This window comes from Amblyraja radiata, chromosome 19 (genome assembly GCF_010909765.2).
Source record: "Amblyraja radiata isolate CabotCenter1 chromosome 19, sAmbRad1.1.pri, whole genome shotgun sequence".
NCBI classification, from domain to species: domain Eukaryota; kingdom Metazoa; phylum Chordata; class Chondrichthyes; order Rajiformes; family Rajidae; genus Amblyraja; species Amblyraja radiata.
Window position 1 is genome coordinate 41,666,731 of NC_045974.1, and position 18,648 is coordinate 41,685,378.

The 18,648-nt window shown below is 38.7% G+C and overlaps 1 protein-coding gene across 1 annotated transcript in view; it reads right to left on the minus strand.

The window, feature by feature from the left end:
- The window catches only part of capza2 (capping actin protein of muscle Z-line subunit alpha 2), a 46,407-nt gene that overhangs the window by 13,130 nt on the left and 14,629 nt on the right, over positions 1-18,648 (minus strand). Inside the window, exons 2-7 of the mRNA XM_033038322.1 lie at positions 9,597-9,660; positions 8,407-8,458; positions 7,664-7,727; positions 5,667-5,873; positions 2,762-2,841; positions 2,076-2,154 (exon numbers count right to left, since the gene is read on the minus strand). Of these exons, the coding sequence (XP_032894213.1) occupies positions 2,076-2,154; positions 2,762-2,841; positions 5,667-5,873; positions 7,664-7,727; positions 8,407-8,458; positions 9,597-9,660 (546 nt within the window). The remainder of the gene's footprint in view (positions 1-2,075; positions 2,155-2,761; positions 2,842-5,666; positions 5,874-7,663; positions 7,728-8,406; positions 8,459-9,596; positions 9,661-18,648) is intronic.

An 18,648-nucleotide genomic window follows, 5' to 3' on the forward strand; every position in this document is an offset into this window, starting at 1 on the left:
CTTCAACTTTTTTTGTTATTTTAGTTTTCCAACATCTACAGCGTTTTACTTTTGTAAATCTGCTTTTTAAAGGGACAATTTCAAGCATAATAATCTTCATTATCAAATTTTCTATGATAGAGATTTCTGTGATTATATCCTGACCACAGTACCACAAACTGACCTTGGAGCTAAATAATATAGATGGGTCCTCATTTCACGTTAAAATGTGGTGCAATGTGTTAACAGGTCATTATCTTCTAATTAAAGTACAACAGATTTAATAAACTAAAACATCCATCGTTGGTGATTCAATAATCATAGATTAAAAGCACTTGATTTTAAGGTTCATCTAAGACAGTAACACCTCTTACAATAGACAATAGGTGCAGGAGTAGGACATTCTGCCCTTCGAGCCAGCACCGCCATTCACTGTGATCATGGCTGATCATCCACAATCAGTACCCCGTTCGTGCCTTCCCACCATATCCTTGACTCCGCTATCTTTCAGAGCACTATCTAACTCTCTCTTAGAAGCATCCAGAGAATTGGCCTCCACTGCCTTCCGAGGCAGAGGAATTCCACAGGTTCACAATTCTCTGGGTGAAAAAGTTTTTCCTCATCTCCAATCCAAATGGCCTACCCCTTATTCTTAAACTATGGCCCCTGGTTTTGGACTCCCAACGTCGGGAACATGTTTCCTGCCTCTAGCGTGTCCGATCCCTTAATAATCTTGTGTTTCAATAAGAATCCCTCTCATCCTTCTAAATTCCAGAGTATACAAGCCCAGCAGCTCCATTCTATCAACATATGACAGTCCGGCCATCCTGGAAATTAACCTTGTGAACCTACGCTGCACTCCCTCGATAGCAAGAATGTCCTTCCTCAAATTTGGAGACCAAAACTGCACACTCCAGGTGTGGTCACACGAGGGCCCTGTACAACTACAGAAGGACCTCTTGGTCATTTATAAGCGGAGCAAGCATAAATGGTGTTATTATAACTCAACTGAACATTGTCCCACCCTGAAGCTAGAATCTATCTTGCTATTTCCCCTTTTTTTTAAATAACCCCAGAGACCAAATATTGGCGTTGATTTTTGTTAAGATCAAGTTTAAAAAAAAAAAATCAATTTCTGCATAAAGATACTCTGGAATATACAGGAGAGGAGACCAAAATTAATACTACACCTTTGTGCAGCCCATCATTTGGGAGCAAGCTGGGGTAAAGAGATTCAGAACATGCAGCAGCTTAATTTGGTTTTGAAAATGACTGTAGATAGAGCCCCAATGCAATTTGTGCATCAATGAGATTAAATGAAAAGCAACATTAAAATATGACCCTAATAGGAGGTTTCTGCAAAAATACTTAAGTATGATTTGTTAGGCAAGTAAGAGAGTTACAAAAATCTACATGCCCAGTACTGAGTCCACATTGACTCCACCCTCACTACCTAATCCCATCCCACCAATGATCACCTGGCCATTTAAAGGGATAATCCCCGTTCACCAAATCAACTTGTAGATTTCTCCCTACTTCACTTCAGCTTGCTGGAACTTTACATGTAATACTTTAATACTCATGACATCAATTAGATTAGTTTCCATTGGAAGGTCAGTGAAGTCACATAAAGAAAATGATCTCATAAAATATTCAAATATTCAATAGGACATATTCAAATACTAAATACTAAAGTAACAAGTAATAAAGCATAAAAAGTTGGACGAGTGTCTAGTTGTAACACAGTTAATATTAAAAGTATCAGAATGCCATAATGTTTGATCTGGATCTTCATGCCCATGAAAGATCCAGGAAAGGCAAATCGGTCTGAGACAAATGCAAGATGTGAAAAATTATTAAAAAAGCATTATTTTTTAAAACAATAGCTTTAACAGAGACATTTCACAAGCTTTTTTTTTTTTACATTTTCAGGATTTATAAATCAACACCACTGAATTATTCTATATTTGGGTGATCCCATGATTTGGATGCCAAGAGCCTTTTCCTCATTACAGCAAGCTCGTTTTGTCTTCAAGAACAATACTTGGAGTTAAATATAGGTTATGAATGATCCATAACCATTTAACATTACCAACCTGAATCTTCAAAATGCCTTCCACCTGAGTTGATGAAGAAGTGATAGTAAACTTCCACTCTGATCTCCAACGTCCATTCCTTAATAAATTAACAGAAATGAAGATAACATTAGTATTTCAAATGTGCAAACTGCAATCATTTCTCAAAAGAAAAATGCAGTTAGGATATTTGGAAAGTCAGCGTATTTATTGTAAAAAAATATTGAACACTTGGATTGTATCAACAACAAAAAAAATTCAGTTTACCGTATAATTAATATTAAAACCAGGAAACTAATATAAAATGTGGCATAAGCAATACTTTTAAATTTTCAATCTTGTGTGCGGCTGAAGGGAATACGGTCCTTCATTGTCAAATATTCATTATACGACGTACTTACTCCCCCAAATAGATGTGAAAGGTATTCAGTATATAAATGCTATAAAATCCCTGACATGTATATTGCTTCCAAGGAATCTAAATAAAACCAAAAAAGGACTGCTTTATGCACCAGTAATAAACGTATTAAAATGAAATGCAAGATATAGCATAATTTGAACATTCATAGTCAGGCAGTCAGATTAGCTGATAAATTCCCTTTTCTGGAGCTTTCATTAATTTTCTATTCTTTCTCTGCCTTAATGCCTTTCTTATAAAAGTGATAAAACTTATCTGGTATTACTGCAGCACGATGAGATCAACATACCAGAAATTTTTGGGTTGGAACTGATGGCTCTCAATGCATACTATGATAGTTTGATGGCCACCAATGGTTTTCCCATATACCTGGAAAGAGAACATTATTTAGGACATTCCAAGTTAAATTAAGTGACTAACACACTAAGCAAATGCACTAAAACCAAAAGTTTCTCTCATGATTACATTTGTTTGGTGATCAGGTGTTAAATTCAAATCTGCTGGATTGCCTGGAATGATTTTTTTTGGATGAAAATACAAATTGATGCACTCCAACCAAAATGTGCTTTGGTGATGAGGAAAGCAGCAAATGCACCACATTCTATGAAGAAATAAGATTTTCCACTGGATGCATTTCAGCTGCTGATTATGTTTGAACAAACCCATGATAAACAAGAAATTTAGTTTAAACCAAGTACCATAAATGTTGTAGATATGAAATTTATAATGTGTTAGGAATAAGAAGAAAATCCAGAAAATGGTGATGTACTCTGAGAAAATGAGCTAATGTTTCATGTCAATTATAGAAACATTAGAGATACAGGTTCTAAGATCAAGAAAATCAGATAGGACCATAGAGAACAAAAAGAAAATATGATAAAATGAAAAGCAGGGAGATTAAATAACAAATAAATGTGGCATAAAGAGAAAGGACAAGAAAAAAATATCTGGGATGTCAAAATAACGAGTGGTTGAGTAACTCAATGGGTCAGCAGCATCTCTGGCGGACATGGAAAGGCAATGTTTCATGTCCCGACTCGAAACATTGGTTATCCATGTCCCCCAAAGAAGTTGCCAGACCTGCTGATTTATTCCAGCCTTGTGTTTTCCTCAAGATTCCAGTATCTGCAGTTCCTTGTGACTGGGATGTCAAAGTAGGTAAAGCAGAACCCTAATCTGAAATGACCCAAAGAAAATAATTAGATGCTAGAAATTTCAAATGAAGTTTGAAAAGTTGTCCAAATAAACCACACTGCCACTAGTAAATGTTGAAGCCCTGGACAGTGGGGTGGACAGAGGGAAAATGGTAGAGATTGTATCTCCTGCAGTTGAATTGATGGAATAAGGAGAAGGAGATGGTGTTGACACAAATGGAGTGATGAGCAGTTCACAAGATAAATAGTTCCTTGAGAACACAGAAGGGGAGATGAGACCAGTGATGTTATTTGGCAAGGCATGCAGGAAATTGTGGCAAGGAAGATACATTAAATTTGCTATCTGGCAAGGCGAAAGGCAATCTTATCCTGCTTCTCAAATGGACAACAGATTAAGAAAAGAAGAGCAAGAAATAGTTGAAGGCTATGTCAACATCAGTTGAAGATAAAGACAAGCCAGAAGCACAGGTATAGAAATGGAATCATAACAGATGCAGAAGCTTTCAAAAATAGAAAGAAACCTTGCAGAGGTAGGAAGTGCAATCAAGGTAGTTCAGAGAGGAAGAGAGCCAACATGCATTTGATTGATAATGCTCGCTCTTTTATCACTGAAAAGGAGATAAAGTTACAGGAAATAAAAGCTGGACAGACTTTACAAAAACCAAGGATGGAGACTGGCAGCAAAACCATCCAAATATTTTAGTTAAGGATGAATCAATGTACCACACATGATAGGAACCCAAGTAGGTTAAATATCCAACAAAGAAACAAGCATGGTATGAAATGAAGGTAGACAAAAATGTTGGAGAAACTCAGCAGGTGAGGCAGCATCTATGGACGGAGGAAATGGGCAACGTTTCGGGTCGAAACCCTTCTTCAGAGTCTGAAGAAGAGTTTTGACCCAAAGCATCGCCCATTTCCTTCTCTCCATAGATGCTGCCTCACCCACTGAGTTTCTCCAGCATTTTTGTCTATCTTTGATTTTCCAGCATCTGCAGTTCCTTCTTAAACATTGTATGATTCTCATCATATGGTTCTCATAGTAATAGTTTATTTCGAGGACAGTGACTGGAATTAAGATATGTTACACAATATCAGAACAAGTGGCAGTGGGAAGCATGGGGAAGCAGGTTAGGCCTCTGACAAACTCCTTCCAGATGTCTGAATAGGGGATGTAAAGCTGCAGTAGGATTGGCCATCTTAGACAAAAATGAGAAACTTGCAGATATGAAACACAAAGAGCAAAGGATGTCAGAAATGGGCCACACACTGGACTTGGACAGGAAAGTAGAGAATAAATGAGCTCTACAGGAAAAGGACATTTTAGAGCATTGGGTCTATGAGGACAGGCCTGCTTTCTGATCTTGGAGAGAAGGTGCAGGGAGGCTGTGGATGGTAGCATAGACTCTTGAAGTTAGAAGCGATGGTAGAAAGATGAAGTTAAATGGAAATGTACGGAAAGCCATGGCCTGCTATTCAAAAGTTGGCTCATTGTCCAGAAGGAGGTATGAAATGGTTTCAAGAAAGATGGCAATCAGCCTCTACAAGGTAGATGCCACTTTCTCCATAAAATATCATTGACCCTTTAGGCAGATTTAATCATAATGTTGTGGCATGTACTTTGTGAATGGAATGCTACAAGTTGTAAATATCAATTGGACAATGTCATGGAATTTAATTAGAAAATCTGAATAGAGATGCATTCTTCAAAAGAAAATGAATACAAGGTACTGATTAAATATGAAAAAGGTAACAGCACAGTGGAATTGCAGAGATAAAAATGATCAGCACAGGAAATAAAGCATTTTTGCAACATGATTAAGGTGATAACATGGATTATCTAGGAATGGAAACTGCTCTTGGATGAAGAATATTGAAAGGAAATGATCTTATCCAGAACACATTATTTTGAGATATACTTTGATGACAATAAGTCATCTCATCTTCAACTGAAAAACTGAACACAAACGTAAATAGGTGTAATAAATAACACGGATTCAATACTACTAATTCAGAGCAACTACTAAATGAAATACTTACAGTGCAGACACCAATTGCATAATGTTCTTTTACATATGCTCTCATTGCAGTATCCACGGCACTTCGCCAGGATTCCAATGCATTCTCAACATCATGGGGCTTAGGATCACTTGCTTCTTTTCGTAAATGGTCAAATTTGAATGAGATCTTGTTCCTGGGATCCAAAAATCTACCATTGCCAAGATCACCGTGCTCCGTTATTAACACCTATAATGAAGTATTAACAGCACCATATTAAGAGCAAGAAAACAACAAGGGGCTGATTTTCTTAACGTGTAAATTAAATTTCATCATGAAGTGATCAGTTAGATCATGCATTAAAATATATCGAATAATTAGAATATCAGTCCTGGATTAATGTCAAATTCCACCATTATATTTGGGAATATAAATTAATTGAGATTTTAAAGAGTGCAAGTGATATTTACTGTGAAATAAACCTAGTGATCCATTTGTTTAAAGTTTATCCATTAAAAAAAATTACTGCATTGAATATTAAAGGCCAGGAATATTAAATCCTAAGCGATCCAGCCGACCTGTCATTGCTAATCCATAGCAAGCAAGGAGCTTAGCTCTGTCTCCTTTTGAAAATATGCAAATTACTCAGGTGCATCATCGCACAATAACAAATATAATAAAAACAGGAAGAACCACCGAAGGTCAATATTGACATTAAAGAAACCCGAAACAATTCACACATTCCTTCTCTTCATAGATGCTGCCTCACCCACTGAGTTTCTCCAGCATTTTTGTCTACCAAAGGAACTTGCTAAGTCGACTTCAAACCAAACTTGAGCTTGATAAGTGAAATTGCAACAGATATGTGGAACCTACACTTGCAATAACACTGCCAAGTCATACTTTGTTCTGATTTGGAATTATATCATTCTTCCATTATCTCTGGAACAGACTCTGGAAATGCTGTATCAATTAACAGCATGGAGCTCTTGCACCACTGGGTCTGCAACTGTTTAAGACAGCAGTTGTCTGGTACCTTCTCCACGAGCATTATAGGAATACATTGGATGCTATCTTAACAATGCCTCAAGAGTGAATATTAAATCTGGCATATCACTTTACAACTGATGTTACTTTTTTTCAAAGTGTTGGCACTTTACAGATAATAAATGGTACCAGAAAAAACGAATTTACAAGTTCAAACTACAGTGTTGGTTAGGAATATCCTGCAAAATTAACTGCTTTTATATTCAATAAATTAATCAAAGTTTATCTGTAGAATCATAAATTCTAATTAGAGCAGAGTTTCACAATATTATTTATTCTCATCATCATTGAGTTTCAACCAAGTGGGTAACAGAATAGTAAACAATTTTTTAAATGTTTAAATTGTCACAAAAATATACAGCATTCAAATTACCCCCTAGAGGATAAATATTAATAGCAAAAACAAATGGAAATGATCATAAATATCCTAGGTAAGTCAGATGACGAGGGAGCTGCTCTCTCAGATGCTACCTAAAAATAAAAGCCATTGGTGACCAACAAATTCAGTTCTTGATCGGGAATACTTATTTAGGAAATTACACCAAGCTGGAGTGCGTCAAATTTGTTTCGCTTGGAGCAGCGATGGCACTATGGTGGCACCTCAGTAATACAAATTTCTGAATAGCATGGATTAGGTAGATAAGAGGAAACCTATCCCCTTACCAAAGGTTTCTCAAACTAAAAGACATGGGTTAAAGCAATGGATTCTGAAGAAGAACCGTTTCATCCAGAGAGCGATTGTAATCAGAAATTAGTTGCCTGAATGGGCACTCACAACATCCAAGTCTCTAGATAAGCTCCTGAAATGCCAGTTCATAGAAGGCAACAGACCAAAGGATAGCTAAATAGGTTGCGATTAACAGTACTTAATGGTTGGCATGTACAGTTGGCCGAAAGTGCCATTTGTGCTGTATGAATCTATGACATTTACATTACCAATTACAGTTCATGTTATTTCAACATCAGTTGCAAGACCACAAATTATTTCATACCTGATCATCATAACCATCAATTTTTGCTGGAGTAAACTGGTCCACATTATACTGTGCAAAGGCACTGGAATCAGATTATGAATAAAAGAAAAGGTTACAGAAAGTCCAAATCCCTAAATACAGTTAATTTCATTTTTTTTTAAAGATCTCTGATGGGAAAAAAATCTGATAAAAAGCACTAAAATTCATTAAAAACATTAAAACAGTCATCAGGATTACAGAGAGGTAGAAAACTTTAATCTCAAATTCAGAAGACAGAGAAACAATGATCAAGTGTAAAATCATGAGGGGTAGAATAGACTGAGTTTGATGTGCCTTATACAAAATTATATGTAAAGAGTGATAAGGCATTGCATTGACAGGTGCAAAATATCCACAAACAAGTCTCATTTTTGCTACTTTTCATGTACGGTGGCAGGCAATATGTATCTAATACATTAAATCTGCAAAAATCATTGGAGTATTCCGATCTTTTTGCTAGGTCAGTTTTATGCAATGAAAATACTGCAGTGTCCTGGAGCTCCAAGCAAATTTGTAGATCAACTGGCCGAAACCCAGCAAAGGCTTACAGGCACATCATTTTATAAACTTTCCAGTGTAATCATTAAAAAAAAGAAAATTTGAAAAAGAAAATTCCCCAAATTCAAAATACAGTTTGCATTGATGATCAGTTTGTCAAAAATCCTACTAAAATTGCTACAATTACTGCAGGTTCACTTATACTAAGCCATATTTCTACTTACTGCGCTGTACCCTCCCTGAGAAGATTGTCCTCATTGAGAAGCAACCGCACATCTGGAAGAAAATTTAATAGATGTGATAGTCATTAATAGACAAAAACATTCATTCAAGGATTAATATAGACAAGTTCCGCTAACTGCATTTATAGCAGTAATAAGCATTCAAATTAGTACCATACAATTATACATAGCAAAATATAATTTCATTATTTAAATACATTACCTGAAATTGCATTTTCAAAGTATCCTAAAAATAAATGCACTTTACATGGCCCTGAAACTCTAGAATCAAGGCTGTTTTTTAGCATAGCAATCTCACCAGGGACATAATCTAGTGATAGAAGTGAGGAAGTGAGATGAAGGAGAGACTGGGTGAAATGTGAATACAGAGCAAGGTAAAAACATATGAAAGAAGCAAATGACATTTGAGGAGCCATAGATAAAATCTCAATAATAGTCATAGTTATAGATGTACTACATGGGCAATTATTACTTTCCTTCTGCAGGGCCAATAGAAAAAAATAGCGACTCACTGGAAATAAACGCTCAAATAATGGCATACATGCATGTGCTATTTTTTATCATGACAATTTACCAACAAAAACAGAGGTATCAATTGTTGCATGAGTAGGATGAATACTTAAGCACATGAACTAAAATTAATTCAAAAATAACATCTTTGGATTAAAGCAACAGAACACCCATTGTGAAAGGTGTAGCATTAATAAACTACTGGTCAGATGAGAACACAACCTATGTCCTCTTTCCAGTGGCATTTCGGGATCTTGGACCTCATCAGTATATGTTGCAATGCAAGAAAGTAAGCAGCATGCTGATTTCTCCAGCTCAACCCACACACCTCTCCCCCCCCCCCCCCCCCCCCTCAAAATTGTGATCTTTGGTGTAAATGTTGAATAATCATGTTGAGCAGTCACTATTTCTCGATTATTGATTTTTACTTGAATAGTACGGGTATCAGAGGTTATAGGGAGAAGGCAGGAGAATGGAGTTAGGAGGGAGAGATAGATCAGCCGTGATTGAATGTCGGAGTAGACTTGAGGGGCTGAATGGCCTAATTCAACTCCTATTCCTTATGACCTTACTTGATTATAATTAAATGGAAATGATCAAACTTTCAAATTGGGATCCAAAGAAAAAAAATGTTACATTATCAGCAATTTAACAAGACTTACCATTAAAAACTTCATTGAATTCTCCTGGTGGAGCATGAATAATGAAGTTTGCTGCTATGCGTACCTGTAATTAAAAGTGTGTTTCTAATTAATTTTCATCCTCAACTTAGGCAAGGTCTAAAATAGCTTAATTCTTACCTCTCCAGAAATGTATATACAAGATTTTTTTAAATATAATTGGGGTAGAAATGGCAATTCTATTAAAACTCCAGATGAAAATGAACCAGATTTCAGTTGTATTCCCAATACAACCAAAACCACTGCTTATCTTTATTTGTGATATATCAGCACTAGATAATACACAGGTTTAAGTCTAGAGGGGAAAGATTTAAAGGTGACCTGAGAGGCACGCTTTTTCATAGATAGTGGTCTATGGAACAAGTGGCCAGAGGCAGGTACAATTACAATGTTCAAAACATATGTGGATTAATGGATAAGCATGTTTTAGTGGGATATGGACTAAATGCAGGCATCTTCCTTTTTTTGGTTTCCAAAAAGAACTAAGGAAAAAGGCATAACACAAATGCGATGCATTTAATGTTGTTATAAGTTCCATGACAATTCTGTTTAAAAAAAAATAGAACTTTGATATAGATCAAATATTGTTAATTACCAGTAATCAGCAAATTGGCCTTGGTTGAAATTCACAACGTTGTTGTTTTTGTTCTCCCATCCCATTAATGATTTTAATTCTCTATTCGTCAAATTAAAATCAATTATGTGTTGCAATTAAAATTAGTAATTAGCCAATTTAGCCAAGTGTGGATCAGCACAACTATGTGACATCTCCAGATGATAAAAACGCATTATTACCTCAGTGCTAGTACTGATTTCAGTCTGTGGCACACTGCTTAGAGGGGAAGAAAACCAGCAATGTCTTTCAGCCAACAAGTGTAGTTTTGTGTAAAAGTCAGCCAGCCAATTTCTACATAGAGTTAGATCGATCACTACAGATGAAGTTGTTTGAGAGACAAGTACTGGCCAAAGCATCGGTATCTACCAGTTCTTGTTCATGTGGCGCAATGGAATAACATAGCACCATTGGAGGGAAAAGGATCGGTTCTTGTTCAATGTGGAAGCTTTGGAGAGGGCACAGAATAAGTTTACCAAAATGTTGTCTGGATTAGAGGGCATTAGCTAGAAAGAGTCGCAAAATATTAGTGTGGAAACAGGCCCTACAGCCCAACTTGCCCACACCGGCCAACAATGTCCCAGCTACCCTAGTCCCATTAGGTGGAGATTGAACATATGAATATTTTTCTAGAGCCGACGGAAGATTTGAGAAACAAAAATTATGAGAGGTATAGACATGGTAGAATCCCCCCCCCCCCCCCCCCCACCACACACGAGTGAAATAGAGGGCAAAGGTTTGTGAGAGGGACAATGTTTAAGGGAGATAGGTAGACAAAATGCTGGAGTAACTCAGCGGGACAGGCAGCATCTATGGAGAGGAATGGGTGATGTTTCAGGTCGTGACCCTTCTTCAGATAAGTTTTTATTCCCAGTGTGTTGGGTGCCTGGAATGCACTGCTAGGGGTTGTAGTGAGTGCACACACCAGGATCATTTAGGAGGCTTTGAGAGAGACACATAGATATACAGTGAATGGGGGAGGGGAAATAGGATCACATGGAGACAAAAGAGATTGCAGTCTCTCACAAATACTGAATAGATTTGTGCGCTAACTTGAACCAGCAAGTTTGAGCAAGAGTTCTACAACTGAATTATGGTCAACATCAGCACTACTTCATAATAAACAAAAACACAAAAGAGCACAAACTTAAATTCTCATTTGTGAATTCTTAGATTTAAAATCAATTTTTCAATTAAATTTTGAAAAGCACTCTACACTTGATTTTTGTTACAAGTACAGTATGATTTGACTAGAACTTGACGAATTTGCACATTAATTTTGGGCTGATTCTTACTGGTTACAAGCAAGCTCAGGACAGGTACATACACTCAGTGCAGAAGTCCTAACCTTGGATTTCAGCTGATGCATCTATAACTATGCTCCACCACCACGTAACACATTTTCACAGTTGTGGGTGGAGTGCTTCCAAATATCAGGAGATTTCAAAAGCATTCCAAACTCTTTAGTTTCGACGGACATCATTGTTGGGAGGCGTGGCTTTAGCATTTATTAAATGTTTCCAAAGCAGTTTCATCAATGGGCTTTTTTTGAACCTCGTAAATTAATGGTGTTGCACGAGCCCCATAGAATCCCTTGTTGCACAATTCCTTGCATAAAAGCACTCGGATGTACTGCGCTGACTGTGATGGAAGCGGTGTAATAGCATACCGTCTAGATCCCATTCCAGATCAACTAAAACAACTGACCCCTACATTACAGAAATAAATATTGTTGAAGCTTGCAGTTTTAGTTATCAAACCATTATTAAATCAATCCTAATGATTAAAAGGTGAATTCTATCCTTAGCACTCATAAAACAGTGCTTGCATCAGAAACGTGATGATTCTTGTGTTATGCCTCAGTGTAATCTACTGTTCTTACACTTGTACTTGGGTATGATTGTACTTATGTACAGTAAGATTTGCTGAATTGTACGCAAAAAGGAATTTCACTGTGCCTAGTTACGTGACAATAAAGTACCATTTGACCATTAAAGTTGAATAATTTGTACCTTTATATTCTGTTCTCTAAGCCTCAAAAAAATAATAAAAGCCTGGGTAGACCATACGGCTACTCAAGCCTGTCCTGTCATTCAATATGATCATGGCTGATCTCTGCTGACCTCAACTCCTTGTGGCTCTCAATTCCCCACTCCTTCAGAAATTTACTCATTTAAATACTAATAATCTTTCCTCCACGACCCTCTGGACTAGAACATTCCAGAGATTAACCATCAACTGCAAAAATAAATTGATACATGTCTACTTTAAATGACTGGCCTGTTATCTTGTAACTATGCCCCTTGTCCCATTCTTGAAAACTCAGCTATCTTTTGCTATTACTAGAGATCATCCATGTAATCCTATTTTTTGTCCATTTTTTAAAAACTTTTATAAAGGAATTAATTTTCCATCAATTTAAGAAATTATTTTGATGGAATGGCAGAACAGTTGCCATCTTGGCTAATTGCAGGTAGACTACCAAAGCTCATTTTTCAACAATTCTAGATCAAGGCAAGCCTGATACACAGCATACCTGGAGCAAGTTATCTTAAACATCCACTAATTCTATTCAATGGGATTCTGTTCTTTCAATAAAGTCTCAGTATTTGTAAGTTGTATACAATACCTTATGATCATTGCTTTCAAGTCTTTAAACAATTGACATACGTTCCCAACCAGACACCATATCACTATCAAAATTATTCAAAACATAAATATTACCCAAATTAAATTGGTTAGTTAATTTTAGAAACAAATACTAGCAATGTCAATCCAGGGCAGCATGGCTTGTGCATAAATGACAACAGTGAAACAATTCAAAAAAGTCTCCTGAAGCAAACATCAAAGCAGGAAAAATATTCTGACCGCTACACTGCTAAAAGAAAAAATGTAAGATGATACTGAAGAAAATTTAATTGAAACTAGTTGCCCAAACATGTTGCAGGATGTGTCCACTCATGCCTTAGTTGGTGGGGATTCACAACTTTTAAATTAAATGCTTTTTAATAAAAACAGGATTATCCAAACCCAGTATTTTTATTGCGTGGGGATAACATTGCAGTGATGTCCAAACGTACAATATCACACAACCAGATGTTATCTTGAAACTAAAGGTTTTTTTTGCATGAAATAACATCCTTTGTTTTTAGCCACGTACTTAACTCAGAAACATGATAAATTGCACCCAATAAGACTTCAGAATTAGCAATCAGATAATGATTCAGTGTGCCAACCTGACCATGCGCAAACTTGCCTCATCTCTCTTCACTCAATGGTGCCATGAGATCTTTTGTCCATTATGTTTTGCAACAAGTGATCGGATCAATATTTAAAGCATAAACCAAACAACAAAACTACCAATTTTGATTCAACCCTTTTGTGATGACTTTTGCATACCTTGGGTAAGCAAGCAAATAATTTCACAGTGACTTGTCACATGACAATAAAGCATTCATTCATTTATTCATTGTTCATCAGTACATATCCTTTAGTAGAACGGTTTCTTTTTTAGATTGGCTTTATTAAGCTATATTGTCACTTTTAATGATCTGCGTATCTAATCTGAAGTCCCTTTGCTTTTCTATCCCTCGCAATCCGAGAGGTCAGTGTAGCTTCCTTATATCCAAAATGCATTCCACATTTGATATTGAAGGTCCATCAATTACACTTTCATTCTACAAGTCTGTTATCCCATTGATCACATCCACCATTTGAAGTAAATATTGAATTTATCCTTTCAATTGTGAAAACGAATAGAGAATAACATATACTCAAAATAACAGTCAAATCATAATATTATCACCTTAATTATATTGTTACGCAGCCAATTAGTTATTCATTACGCTACTGGTTCTCTGGCTCCACATATATATTGTCTAGATAATAGACAATAGGTGTAGGAGTAGGCCATTCGGCCCTTTGAGCCAGCACCACTATTCACTGTGATCATGGCTGATCATCCACATTCAGTACCCCGTTCCTGCCTTCTCACCCTATCCCGACCGCTATCTTTATGTCTTCTATGTAACTTTAACTCCATTACTCTTTCAAATAATCCATTAAGGTTGATTGGGTCAGTCCTCATCTTTTGGAATGATTTACTAAATGATTTGAAAAAACCTCCGCTAGATCTTTAGCACCACTGCAGGACCTCTGACGTTCAAGATTCACATTAGTTATCTCCTATTTTTCATGTACAATTCCATTAAGTATATGCACGCATAAGCAACTCTGCCAATTCTTCATTGTTAATATGCAATCCATCCAAGGATTCACTTCGTTTAATAATTTTATTGAAAAAATCTAATCCTAATCGAACATGTTTTTCAGGTTTTTGGATGTTAGGGAAGAAAGAAATACATGGACAATGATGCAACTTGTGCATGTTTAAAGGAGGCCGAGTAGAGCAGCAGCAAGGTTAGAAAAAGCACTGTTTGATCGGCTCATTGAGGCACAACAGCCAATGTGTAAAAGTGCGGTGGAGCGGCCATTTGAGGCTGTGCCCTGACATGCAATTATTGCGTTTTAAGGTCAATGTTGAAACTTTCACTTGAGGCTTCGTTGAGGATGCTAGGTGGAAGGTGACAGAAGGATGAGATTAGATCTTTTTTGTGACTTTCTTCTTTCGTCTAACTGTAGGCAGGAGGGCAGTTATAACAGTGGTATGCTCTTACTACAGGATATAGAAAGGCAGAACTATATCTGTGGGAAGGACGCTCAGCTGCAGCTTCTAACTGACTGCACGAAGATGATTGTGCTGGAGAAAGCAACAACCAGGTTTGCAGCATTTAGTCTGACTTGAGGCAGAGTGGGCTATGGTGAAGAGGTTAAACAGCAGGAACTCAAGAGTGGTAATCTCCAGATTACTCCCAGTGCCATGTGCGAGTGAAGGTAGGAATAGAAGTCAAGTCAAGTCACATTTATTTATATAGCACATTTAAAAAAAACAACTCTCGTTGGCCAAAGTGCTTTACATTTGTTATAAGAATAGTATAAACATACAAAGTCCATACATATATACATATAGCCCTCGCTCAGTGGACGTCAGGAAAGGCTTGGGAGTATAGATAAGATTTTAGTCTTGTCTAAAAGGAGTCGATGGAGGTGGCAGTTCTGATGGGAAGGGGGATGTTGTTCCACAGTCTAGGAGCTGCAACCGCAAAGGCACGGTCGCCCCTAAGCTTATGCCTAGACCGCGGGATATTCAGCAGCCCCAAGTCGGCCGATCTGAAGGACCTGGAGGTGGAGTGGTGGGTGAGAAGACTTTTAATGTAGGAGGGGGCAAGCCCATTGAGGGCTTTGTAGACAGAGGAGGGTCTTGAAATGTGTACGGAAGCGCACAGGGAGCCAGTGGAGAGAGGCCAGGATCGGGGTGATGTGGTCCCTTTTTCGGGTGCCCATCAGGAGCCTCGCTGCGGCGTTTTGGACCAGTTGCAGGCGGGACAGGGAAGATTGGCTGATGCCAGTGTAAAGAGAGTTGCAGTAATCTAGGCAGGAGGAGATAAATGTGTGGATGATCTTTTCGAGGTCATCAAAGTGGAGGAATTGTTTTATTTTAGCAATCGTCCGAAGCTGAAAGAAGCTAGCTTTTACCACGGCATTGACTTGTTTGTCAAATTTCAGTGCCGAGTCAAATATCACGCCGAGGTTTTTGACGTGAGGTTTGAGTAGTGGGGTAAGACTTCCAAGACTGCCTGCTATCATTTTGATTGAGTCCGAGGGGCCGAGAAGGATGACCTCAGACTTACTCTCATTTTGTTGGAGGAAGTTCTGGGCCATCCAGCACTTTATATCCTCGAGGCAGCGGGTAATGTTAAGCAGATTTGATTGTTTTTTGGGCTTCAGGGGGAGATAGAGTTGTGTATCGTTTGCGTAGCAATGGAAGGAAATGCCGTGCCTTTCAATGACTTGGCCTTAGGGGAGCATATACAGGGAGAAGAGAATGGGGCCAAGGATGGAACCTTGTGGAACCCCACAGCAGAGATTAGCTGGGGAGGAGAAAGAGTTGCCTATGTTAGTCGAGAAACTCCTACCTTTGAGGTAAGAGATGAACCAGCTCAGGGCAGTGCCATCAATACCAACCCCGTACCGGAGACGGTCAATTAGAATGGTATGGTCAACAGTGTCAAATGCTGCGCTGAGGTCAAGAAGGAGCTGGATTGCACAGTCGCTGGAGTCAACGGTGAGCAGTAGGTCATTGTGTACCTTCAACAAGGCAGACTGTGCTGTGGTGAGCCCTGAAACCTGATTGGAAAGTTTCCAGGATAGTGTTTTGGTGAAGGTAAGGCATAAGTTGACTTAAAATTACCGTTTCAAGGGCTTTTGAGGAAAGGCAGTTTAGAAATGGGTCTGTAGTTGCTTGGCAAGGTGGGGTCGAGGTTAGGTTTTTTCAGGAATGGCTGGACCACCGCATACTTGAAGCAGGCAGGTACAGTGCCAGTGGCCAGAGAGCTGTTGAAGATGGCGAGGATGCTGGGACCAGCTGTTGTAATGACGTCCTTTAGGAGGGCAGAGGGGACAGTGTCGAGGGGGCAGGTAGTAGGTTTCATGGTGGTGATCAGTTTTACAAGGGAGGGTAGAGTAACGAGTTGGAATCTAATTTTGAAGAGCAGACCAATGAGAAAGCCACGTCACAGGTGGGAGGGGAAATATTTGTTCTTATGTTTTTTACCCTGCTGGTGAAAAATGTAGTAAATTCCTCACACTTAGCAGGGGACCCAGTTAAGCTGGTGCTGGGGGCAGGACAAATGGAGGTGATGGTGCTAAAAAGGACCTTGGAATTATGAGCGGTTTTGGAGATGAGGGTGGAGAAGTATTTAGTTCTAGCGTATTTAACCGCTTCCTGGTAATTGTGAAGATTGTTTTTCAGGAGTTCAAAGGAAATTTGAAGCTTATCAGATTTGTACTTCCGTTCTGATTTTCTGCATTCTCTTCTTAGGGCTCTGGTGGTGTCATTGAGCCACGGCTTGCCTTTAGGCTTAGGCTTTTTCATTTTAAGAGGAGCAACAGAATCCAGGATGGAAGAGCAGGTAGTATTGAATAGCGAAATGAGGTCATCGGTACTGAGATGGGGGGTGGACGAGTCAATAGTGCAGATGTCGGGGGCGGCTATGAGAGTCTCAGAGAACTTACTGGCCTTCGTGGAGTTAACGTAGCGGGAGTAGCGAGCAGGGAGATGGGATTTTGAGGGAGAGAATGGCAGAGATATATCGAATATAATAGCACTATGATCAGACAGGCAGGCATCAATAATATCTGTGTTACAAATTGGGAGACCAGACGAAAGCACTAGGTCTAGTGTATGGCCAAGCTTGTGCGTGGGTCCAGTGGTGAGTAAAGACAGATTGAAGGACTCAACCAGGTTCATAAATTCACTCACAAGAGGCTTCGTGGGACAGCAGACATGAATGTTAAAGTCACCAAGAATCAGGACCCGGTCAAATTTGGGCAACAAGCTAGCGATAAGATCACCAAATTGTGAGAGAAAGTCCTTATTCATTTTTGATGGGCGATACAAAAGAACAATTAAAAGCGGACAGATTAGACCAACTGTGATTAGTTGATGTTCAAAACTGGAGACGTGATCAGTGTTCAGAAGGCGGCAGTTGAAATTCTTCTTAAACACAGTGGCTAGGCCCCCACCACGACCTGAGAGCCTAGGCGAGCTGAAAACGTTACAGGTATCAGGGCAGAGTTCCACAAGTGGAGCAAGCTCACGAGGATTCAGCCAGGTTTCTGTGATCAGTAGGACGTCCAATCCACGTGCGGTGAAGAAGTCATTGAGAAGGGCATGCAGAATGTGGTTGAGGAACTAGTACAGTACGCAGAAGTTTGGGTTTTTGGATCATTGGAATCTTTTCTGGGCGAGCGGAGACCTGCACAACAGGGACAGGTTGTCTGTAAACTGGAGGGAACTAATATCCTGGGAGGGAGACTGACTGACTAATATCCTGGGAAGGAGGACTGGCTGAACTTTGTTGCCTTCTACCACAGTGAAGAATGCTGTGGTGGATGTTTGTGTTAAATTTTATTGTGTATTGTGTGCTCGTTTTAAGTGTATCGCTGCTGGCAAATTCATTTCACTGCACCGTTGGGTGCATGTGATGAATAAAATTGACTTTGATTTTGCTAGTGCTACAGGGAAGGGTATAAACCAGACTGGCAGGTGGTGGGGGAATTCTAGAGCAGTAAGGAGGCAGATGAGAGATTGGGACAAATACTATAGTCATAGAAACAAAGGCTGGCAGACACGACAAAATGTGTAGGAAGGAACTGCAGATGCTGGTTTAAACCGGATAGACCCAAAATGCTGGAGTCACTCAGCAGGACCGGCAGCATCTCTGGATAGGAATGGGTGACGTTTCTGGTCGAGGCCCTTCTTCAGACTAATGCCAGGAGAGAGGAAGATATAGATAAGGA